At 49.1% G+C, this 10,399-nt stretch overlaps 1 protein-coding gene across 1 annotated transcript; it reads left to right on the top strand.

The window, feature by feature from the left end:
- Nucleotides 1-628: 628 nt before the first annotated feature.
- LOC124487574 (piggyBac transposable element-derived protein 4-like) lies at nucleotides 629-6,635 on the top strand. The gene is made up of 3 exons (XM_047050002.1): nucleotides 629-632; nucleotides 4,253-5,443; nucleotides 6,484-6,635. The coding sequence occupies exons 1-3, from the start codon at nucleotides 629-631 to the stop codon at nucleotides 6,633-6,635; spliced, it is 1,347 nt and encodes a 448-aa protein (XP_046905958.1).
- Nucleotides 6,636-10,399: the final 3,764 nt, after the last annotated feature.

Raw genomic sequence — 10,399 nt, 5'->3', positions numbered from 1 at the left:
GGCATAAGAGTGACCAAGGTGAATTGTCTTAGAAATAAAAGACCTTTCTTAATGTAATGCAAAAGTAACTTAACGCCTTAATCTTTACAGCAAGTAGCTAAGTAACGTAACTAGTTACTTTACAAGGAATGTAACTAGTAACTGTAATTAGTTACTTTAAAAAGTAACATTACCCAACTCTGTACATAACCATACGCGATTCACATTAGCTACTTACACTCTGATTGTAGTCCATCTTGTTCTGAGCCGTAATCCTACAATATTCACTACTGCAGGAAGATATTGATTATATTATTCCGGTCCATATTTATCCAACTCCTTACGTGGCGCTGTCAGATAAAACGAGGGTCCTAGAACTGCGATCCTGAAACAGCGGTCCGGAAACTGCAGCTCTCCGGCTCTGCAGCCACATGCTACTCCCTCGGCTTGAGGCATCGGCCCCGGTGGATGTAGGTGGTATTGCATTTCCAATTTGCTACCCGACTCGTCCGGTCGTTTTTATTCTAATAACTCCAGTCAACATATCTAAAGCTATCTTCCCCAATAATTTTAGTTTGTTTCTCGACCCTGCCTCATACTACTAGGCTTTTTCATAGAATATTTTTGCTAAGTTTGAAACCAATCCGAAATGGGTAAACTAGCACCCCTTATATATGTCTCTTGAAAAGTTGCCTGGAAACGTTGTGCTTGCGGATACGAACAGGAGACGAGCACAAAAGGGACCATCAAATAATTGCTGATTTACCTGAGCTGAATGAGAACAAGGAGAATTGGCTTGATAATCTACAGTTGCCTGCCTTTATTGTAACAAATGGTTGCACACATACATGACGGTTATTTGTAAAGTTTATTTCCGTTATTTAAAGCAGATTTAACCAATATTCAATGAATGTTATTATGCTCATGGGATGACAAACGTAGCCTAATTATAGCCTAACACAGAGGTCGCCAACCTGTCGATCGCGATCGACGTGTCGATCTCGGAGACTTTCCCTGTCGATCTCCAAAATAAATTCAGAAATACTGATCTCCGACTAATTCATGAACGCGGAGGATTCTTAAACTGAACGCGCGTTCTCTTGTACCTGGATTTGCATATTGGCCTGTGCGTGTTGCAAAGCAATTCACCGACAGAATAAATGGGCGTTTTTTCCCGAAGACGACCTTTGAGAGACCTGCTATCCCAGGATACCTGTGGGCGTGGTTGCCGTTGGTTTGTTTATTTACCCGGCCGTGTTGTCCACATAGTGTTAGCAAGCATGGCAGAGGCACCACGAAAGAGGGCGAAAAACTACAGTTTCCATCATGAATGGGAGGAGGAATTCATCTTTACCTTGGTAAAAGACAAGAGTGTGTGTATGTTGTGCCACCAGCCACATGCACTGTCTAAGCGAGGGAATTTGGAGCGGCACCACAACACTAACCATCCGAAATTCAAAGACTGCTATCCACCAAAGAGCGCAATCCGCGCCAAAAAAGTTCAGGAGCTGAAAGTGGAGTTGAAGGCTCAACAGTCGCTTTTCTCACAACCTACGTCTCAAAGTAAGGCTGCAACTGAGGCGTCATTTCGTATTAGCCACATTTTGGCTAAACACAAGAGACCTTTTACAGATGGGGATTTGTTTAAGGAACTATTGACCGTCACCGCAGACTTGCTGCCTGAGATTAAGACGTTTCTGTCGAAAAGGAACGAGGAGCACGAGGAACTTTCAACGGATGCGTGGCTACTGGACCTGGGGTTTCTGACGGACCTAACCGGAAAACTGAACTCGCTCAACCACGAACTCCAGGGAAAAGACCGGCACCTCCTCCACATGATCAGCGCAGTGAATGCGTTCAAGGCCAAACTCTGTGTCTGGACCACGAATCTGAGGAAAGGGACGCTGACACACTTTACAAACCTGGAAAAAATTTCACAGTCCATCAAAGACTCTTCTGACTTTCACCCTGAGCAGTACTGTGTGCACCTGGACAAACTGGCAGCGGAGTTCAGTCGACGTTTTGGTGAGTTAGAAATCATGAAGGATATTGCTGCATTTCTTTCAAACCCATTCCTGCCTATTAATACAGAGGAGGTTGCAGACCAATTCGAGAAAGCATTTGCTTTGCCAAGTGGAGTGGACATGGAGATGCTTGATTTGCAAAATGACATTGAGCTGAAAGCCAGGTCAAGGGACAGTGACTTTTGGGGACTTGTCAGCCGAGAGAAGTTTCCTCTCCTCAGTGCATGTGCACTAAAAGTGAGTGCCTACTTTGGATCGACCTACCTCTGTGAAATGGCATTTTCACAGATGAAAATCACCAAATCCAAGTACAGGAGCCGGCTTACTGACAGACACCTCACAGACTGCCTCAGACTGGCTGTCTCTGCTTATGAGCCAAACTACAAGGCACTCACAGACAGTGTTCAGTCACAGCCATCACACTGACTTGTCACATGAGAAATTTGTCAGTGTTGTGTTGTAACTTCAGTTTATAAATAAAACCGTTCATATCCAGCCTGCTCATTGCAAAAGTGTTTTTTCTTGTTCATATTGTTCACAAAGTGTTTGATTTCATTCAATTACAATAAGGCCAAATATAAAGTTAAGTTGTAAGTTCAGTCTGGAGTCTGTTCTGTCTCTCAACGCCTCAATAGGTAGATCTTCGGGTCACCAAGGCAAAGGTCGGTGATCTTTGGCCTAAAAAGGTTGGTGACCACTGGCCTAACATAACATCGTGGTATGTTACGGCGTCATTATAGATTGTTGACATGTTCTTCTGGAGCAAAGACGAAGATTAATAAATCATGTCTGATCGCCTAACCCTTGCGCTACCTTCGGGTCATTGTGACCCTCAAAGTAAATATACCACGTTATATCACTAGTTAACACTAGGTGGCTAGGGCTTGAGAGAGAGAGAGAGAGAGAGAGAGAGAGAGAGAGAGAGAGAGAGAGAGAGATTTCCTGTGCTGTTTCAAACTTCTTTCCCTCTCGGCCGGAGAATATATATATAAATATATATAAACATCGCTCTCTCCCACTCCATTTAGTCCAACCACGTCCTTCACGATCGTCGATCCCTCTAGGCGGGAGAATTGGCCGGGCGTCCCTCCGGCCGGCCCGGAGGCGTGTTAGGTCTGTGACGTCAGGTCGAGCGTCAGGGGAAACCGCGGCGGGACCTGCCTGCCTGCCCGGCCGCCGGCCCGCCCGCTCGCCCGGAGGCGTGTTAGGCCTGTGACGTCAGGTCTAGCGTCAGGGGAAACCGCGGCGGGACATGCCTGCCCACCCGCACGCCCGCCTGGCATGGCCTGGGCATGGCAGGCCTCGTGGAGTGGAATATTATCACGCTATTGTGATTATGAAGAACGATTGTGGGTTACGTGATAGACGAACTTACCTGTTGGTCACTTTTATAATTTCATACTTTTACTTACATACATAAACATCCCACTCTCCCACTCCATTTAGTCCAACCACGGCCTTCACGATCGTCGATCCCTCTAGGCGGGAGAATTGGCCGGGCGTCCCTCCCGCCCGCACGCTCGCTCGCCCAGAGGGGTGTCACCCCTTGGAATTTGAGGCCGGGGCGACGTCAGGTCGAGCGTCAGGGCAAACCGCGGCGAGACATGCCTGCCTTTATATACCTTTATATAAATATATAAACATCCCACTCTCCCACTCCATTTAGTCCAACCACGGCCTTTACGATCGTCGATCATGTCATCAATCATTTGTCCATGTAATCACGTGAGCTGTAGGCAAGTGCTACTAACACACATTCGTTGGGGGTCAGGACAGCCGTTGTCTAGGGTCACGCAGCTATGGCTTGGGATTTCAGTGCCCTGCAAGTTCTACAACAGATGTTTGCAAATATCGAGCAAAGTGAGTCCGAAGAGGAGACCGAGGATGTGTCAGAAATAGAAGACGGCGAAGAGTGTGTGGAGCATGTGGCAGAGGAGCAGGAAGAAGAAGAAGAAGAAAAAGACGACGGGCAAGAGTACGCGGAGCATGTGTCGGAACAAGCAGACGGGCAAGAGTATAATGCAGTCGACGACAACTCAGCAGCCGCCGCCGCCCGAGCCCCTGAAATCGACAGAGATACTTTCTTGTCGAAAGATGGCAAAATTGAATGGCCTACGGTTGCGTATCTGAGGAATCCGAGGCTGCTGTCGCAACGTGACAGCCGTGAGAGGACCCTCAGAGGACCCACAGCGTACGCCGTTTCCAACGCTTGGACGAGACAAATCGGGAAGGCTATCTGAAACGCGGAGAGGAGTGGAAAGCCATGGACGCCTCTGACCTACGTGCCTACATAGGGCTGCTAATCCTGTCAGGGGTGTACAAGTCCCGAGGCAAAGCGGCCGCCAGTCTATGGGACGCGCAAAGCGGCAGAGCGATTTTCCGCGCTACCATGCAGCTGAAAGTCTTCTACACCTATTCGACGTCGATACGATTTGACGACCGTGGGACGCGAGCGGCGAGACGCGCCACGGACAAGTTGGCGGCGATACGAGAGGTCTGGGATATGTGGGTAGAGAGATTACCCCGCCTCTACGACCCAGGGCCCGAAGTTACCGTGGATGAACAACTGGTCGCGTTCAGAGGACGGTGTCCTTTCAGGCAGTACATGCCGAGCAAACCGGCAAAGTATGGGATCAAGTCGTGGGTCACGTGCGACGCAAAATCAAGCTACGCTTGGAAGATGCAAGTTTACTCCGGGAAGTCGAGCGACGGAGCCCCGGAGAGGAGCCAGGGGATGCGCGTCGTGCTCGATATGACAGACGGCCTGAAGGATCGCAATGTCATGTGTGACAATTTCTTCACCTCCTATGACCTCGGACGAGAGCTCATGGCGACGAGAAACATGACCATGGTTGGCACCGTGCGAAAGAACAGGACCGAGCTCCCGTCCGAGCTGCTGACGACGACGAACAGGCGACGGGTGCTGTCGTCGCAGTTCGCCTTCACTCCCACCACCACTCTGGTTTCCTACCTCGCAAAGAAAAATAAGAACATTTTACTCATTAGCACACGCCACACAAACGACGAAATCAGCGACAGAAACAACGGCAAACCGCCCATCGTCTTAGACTACAACCGCAACAAAGGAGGTGTAGACAATCTGGACAAGGTCATCGCGGCCTACAGCTGTAAAAGGAAGACGGCCCGGTGGCCCCTCGTCATCTTCAGCAACATCGTTGACGTTTCCTCCTACAATGCCTTTGTGATATGGAGAGAGGTCAACCCCAACTGGATGCCGCGTAAGCGCAACAAGAGGAGGTTTTTCCTCAAGCAGCTCGGGAGGGCCCTCGTGACTCCGCTGATCGAGAGGAGACGATGTCTGCCCCGCGCGGAAGCTGCTGCCGCGGTTGTGAAAGATCTACGGATGGCCAGCTGTCGCGATCCACCTCCTCGACAACAACCCGAAGAGGATGGCGCAGCAGCCGCCGCCGCCGCCGCCTGTTCATCGGCAGGACCGACCTCGCCGGTCCCTGCCAGTAAGAGGAAGAGATGTCAAGTCTGCACGGTGAAGAAGGACCGTAAAACGTTCACGGTTTGTCGCGGTTGTAAGAGGCATGTCTGCAAATCCTGTTCGCGTGTATACTGCCCCACATGCCCCACTGAGCTGGGCTTCGGCCAAGGAGAGGTTCCCGTTGACCCTGGACGACCTGCGGGAGTGTGTGCAGGAGACTGAACAACTCAGTCGAGTGCAGAAGATGGGCTTTGCTCAAGTCACAGCACAGTGCTGTTGCTGCTGCTGCTCCTGCTGCTGCCGCTGCCGGCACCACAACCACCAGCAGCACCACCACCACCACCACCACTACATGCATGGGATGAATAGATGATGTATCAGGACGGCAGGCTGGAGGTCTATCCATAGTGCTGTCTGAGGGTCATTGTGATGCACGGTGTCATGCACGGTGTGACAACTTTTCATGGTACAAAAACAAATAAAATAAAGTGAAACATTTGATTTTATTCCTCGCGTTGTCTGCCTAGTCTATGACGCCACTCTCGTGCCGTTTTGGGGTCGTGGTGAGTCAAACTGACAATGTGACAACTTTTTCATAGCCAAAAATAAATAAATAAAGTGAAACTTTTTATTTCTAGCCTTGTCTACCTGCCTATTATTACACTCTCGCGCTGTATCCTAGTCTGCGCTGTGACTCACCATACCTAGTCTGTTACGCCACTCTCGTGTTGACGACCTTTCGTAATACAAAAATAAAAGTGAAACATTATCTGTCTACATAAAAAAATATAAATAAATCATATTTTCCCTGGCCGGGGAGCAATCCAGGGCTGTGGAGTTGACAGCCTTGCAGCCTTGCCACTAGACCACAAGGGGAGTTGCTTGTTCTTTGTGCTGTCTCTGCCTGCAACGTCTGTGTCGTCTATTACGCAACCCCGCACTGTCTCCGGTTCCTTGTGACCCACAGCGGTCTTCTGACAACTTCTCATAATACAAAAAAAATAAAGTGAATCCTTTATATTCCCCCAGTGTGGGTCACAATGACCCCGACACAGCGCGAAGATGGCGTAATAGACGGAGCTGTGGGTCACAACGACCCGGAGACAGGGCGAGGAATAAATGCAAGCTGCATAGACAATGAGGAGAGCGTGAGGGTTAATGGAGAAGGTCGCGTCCGATGATGCAGATTTGAATTTCCTGCAGGCATAACAAAATGCGGAGTCTTTTTCCACTGAGTACTCAAGCCAGTCCCTGTCCAAATACCAGCTATGGGAAAATGATCGCTTTTTTGAACCAAACATTTTAACTGGATATTTCCTCAACACAACCTGTTTGGGTTTGTCTGTGCCGAGGTCACTCACACCCACTGATTCAACAGGCATTTGTTGTGGCCCAAATGCTGCCCCAGTCGTGGTTGCACTTGACTTGCCAGGCCCAGGGTCGGGCTCCACGGAGCTAGCATCAGGCTCAGACTGTCAACTTAGTCTCCTCCAACATCAGGCGTCGGTGTTGTTTCAATTGTGGCAGAGGAGACTGTTGTTGGGCTTTTCAACCACTTATAGATATCCATCTTCTTATATACTGTCTTTGATCTGTTTTTAAACCCGGCCCCTATGCCCCGCCCTTAGCGACGGATGTGGCTATAGGCTAATCTTGCCATTGTGAATGAAAAATGCTTTTCTGTATCAAAACCCTGCATATGTGGAAAATATAACAATTAGCCTATATCTGACAGAGGCGACGTAGTAAACATTACATTAACATTTTACATTTAGTCATTTAGCAGACGCTCTTATCCAGAGCGACTTACAGTAAGTACAGGGACATTCCCCCCGAGGCAAGTAGGGTGAAGTGCCTTGCCCAAGGACACAACGTAATTTGGTGTGGCCGGGAATCGAACTGGCGATCTTTAGATTACTAGCCCGACTCCCTCACCGCTCAGCCACCTGACTCCATCTAAACAAATCAGAACGCAAATTTAAACATCCGCAAAGCATATGCTCGAATGCCATCAATGATGATTTATTTGTAATGAAAATAAAGTACATAAAAAAGTGGGCTACATTAATGTGGTTGCCAGGGCAACCAGGGGTGATGATTAGGTTACCACTTGTCACAATTTGGTTGCCAAAATTTGTCGAGCCCTGAATATACCTAGGCTATATATACACTATTATGGTAGGCCTACAGTGGCTGATATACTTTAAAATAAACCTTTATTATTTAAAGCCTATACATGCAGTTGAGTTGGTTTTGCCATAACGGCTCATTTTGGAACAACCGCAACTGGCTGCTCCATCGAGTTCAAGCTGAAGAAGGAGGCCTTAAGGACTTAAATGGCTGGGGGGACTCCAGAGGCAGCTGATGTGTACCAGCAGGCCAAGCGGAAAGCGGCTTTGGCAGTCAAGGAGGAAATAACCCAGGCATGGGAGAAGTTCCGCGAGGCCATGGAGAATGACTTCCGAACGGCTTCGAAAAGGTTCTGGACCACCATCCGGCGACTCAGGAGGGGAAGCAGTGCACTGTCAACGCTGTATATGGTGGGGATGGTGCGCTACTGACCTCGACGGGGGACGTCCTGGATCGGTGGAAGGAATACTTCAAAGACCTCCTTAATTCCACCAACACGCTTTCTGATGTGGAGTCTGGGGACATCGGGGGGGCCCTTCTATCCCTGCGGCTGAGGTCGCCGAGGTGGTTACAAAGCTCCGCGGTGGCAGGGCCCCTGGGGTGGATGAGATCCGCCCGGAGTTCCTCAAGGCTCTGGATGTTGTAGGGCTGTCTTGGTTGACTTGACTCTGCAACATCGCGTGGACATTGGGGACAGTGCCTCTGGACTGGCAGACCGGGGTGGTGGTTCCCCTCTTTAAAAAGGGGGACCAGAGGGTGTGCTCCAACTTTAGGGGGATCACAATCCTCAGCCTCCCTGGGAAAGTCTATTCAGGGGTCCTTGGGTCTCATTTATGAAGCTTGCGTACGCACAAAACGGGGCTGAAAATGTGTGTACGCCACGTTCAACGCAAAGATTGTGATTTATGAAAAAACAAACTTGACGGGAGAATGTGCAGTCCTCCACGCAAACTCTGACCCTCCCGTAGGCCTACGCACATTTTGGAAACAGTTGGAATTGGCGACGCAGATGACCGTACTGTAGTCAGACTGCAGAAATTTGGAGTCAGATGGCTGAGCGGTGAGGGAGTTGGGCTAGTATTCAGAAGGTTGCTGGATCAATTCCCCGCAGTGCCAAATGATGCTGTGTCCTTGGGCAAGGCACTTCACCCTACTTGTCTCTGGGGGAATGTCCCTGTACTTACTCGCTCTGGATAAGAGCGTCTGCTAAATGACTAAATGTAAATTGAATGTGTGAAGAACATTACTCGTAATATTTATATATTCAGTTTTCCTCATACACGTTTTTTTCATTCAATTTCATGATTATAATGAAGATTACATCCAGCAGTGTTATTTGCGCTTGTACTGAGGGATAATTGTTCCATAAAAACCTTGCACAATCCAACTCAAATTTTAAATCAGAATTCAGCGCTTCCTCACCATCAGATTGTCCACTACGGGACTGCAGGAGGGGGAGATTCCCTGACTGCATGGAATACAGGATAACATCACATATCCTACCTTTAGATAACTGCAGAACACAGTGTATAACTAAATATATTTCTTTAATACTGTGCAAATATCCTCATATGTCAAAAACTGGAAATACAGTTGTTAAGCTCCCGTGAATCGCTACTCTCTACGTCCTCGTTATCAGTCCAGACTTTAATAGACTACTGTTCATAACAAAACGCTTTTGTTTTCAAATTGTATATCTCGACTCGCGGTATCACTGGCACAGTTGACGCCACTGCACAGTCTTTTTTAATTGGGGATCTACCGGCCACCAAATGTAATGATTTATAAAGGGAACATTGCATACAGGTGTACGTACGCAGGGTTTTATAAATATGAATTTGTGTGCGTACGCCATTTTAGGCTTTTGGGCGTACGTACACTTTTAGTGAGAATCCTACGCATAGTTTTATAAATGAGACCCCTGGAGAGGAGGGTCCGTCGGATTGTCGAACCTCGGATTCAGGAGGAGCAATGTGGTTTTCGTCCTGGCCTTGGAACAGTGGACCAGCTCTATACCCTCGGCAGAGTCCTGGAGGGTACATGGGAGTTCGCCCAACCAGTCAACCAGTCTACACATGTTTTGTGGATTTGGAAAAGGCATTCGACCGTGTCCCTCGGGGGCTCATGTGGGGGGTGCTCCGAGAGTACGGGCTACTGGATTCCCTGATCGGGGCTGTCCTGTCCCTGTACCAGAGTTTGGTCTGCATTGCCAGTAGTAAGTCAAACTTGTTCCTGGCGAGGGTTGGACTCCTTTGTCACCGATTCTGTTCATAACTTATATGGACAGAATATATGGGCGCAGCCAGGGCATTGAGGGGGTCCGGTTTGGTGAAAAGAGCTTTCTCCACAGGGTGTCCGGGCTCTCCCTTAGAGATAGGCTGAGAAGCTCGGTCATCCGGGAGGGGTCAGAGTAGAACCGCTGTTCCTCCGTGTTGAGAGGAGCCAGCTGAGGTGGCTTGGGCATCTGATCAGGATGCCTCCTGGACGCCTCCCTGGTGAGGTGTTTTGTGCACTCCCACTGGGAAGAGGCCCCGGGGAAGACCCAGGACACACTGGAGGGACTATGTCTCTCGGCTGGCCTGGGAACGCCTCGGGGTCCCTCAAGAAGAGCTGGTGGAAGTGGCCAACAAGACTGTTCTGCTTGGGGAATGGGGCCTAAAGGACAAAGTTCATTGCCTAATTACTGACTATGCCTACAATATGATTCTATGTGCAAAGCTACTGGGAATGTGCCATGTGCCTTGTTTTGCCCACACCCTCAACCCGGTGGTGAAGAACACACTGGAGGTCACCCCTGAGATACATGACATCCGCA

Source organism: Hypomesus transpacificus, chromosome 26 (assembly GCF_021917145.1).
Source record: "Hypomesus transpacificus isolate Combined female chromosome 26, fHypTra1, whole genome shotgun sequence".
Taxonomy (NCBI): Eukaryota; Metazoa; Chordata; class Actinopteri; order Osmeriformes; family Osmeridae; genus Hypomesus; species Hypomesus transpacificus.
The sequence above is the reverse complement of the archived record's forward strand: the minus strand, read 5'-3'. Positions and strand labels throughout refer to the sequence as shown.

Bases quoted from the DNA above. Each gene is read 5' to 3' on its own strand.
- LOC124487574 (XM_047050002.1), top strand. The intron at 5,444-6,483 runs GTTCATCGGCAG...ATATTCCCCCAG, and splicing joins AGCCGCCGCCGCCGCCGCCT to TGTGGGTCACAATGACCCCG.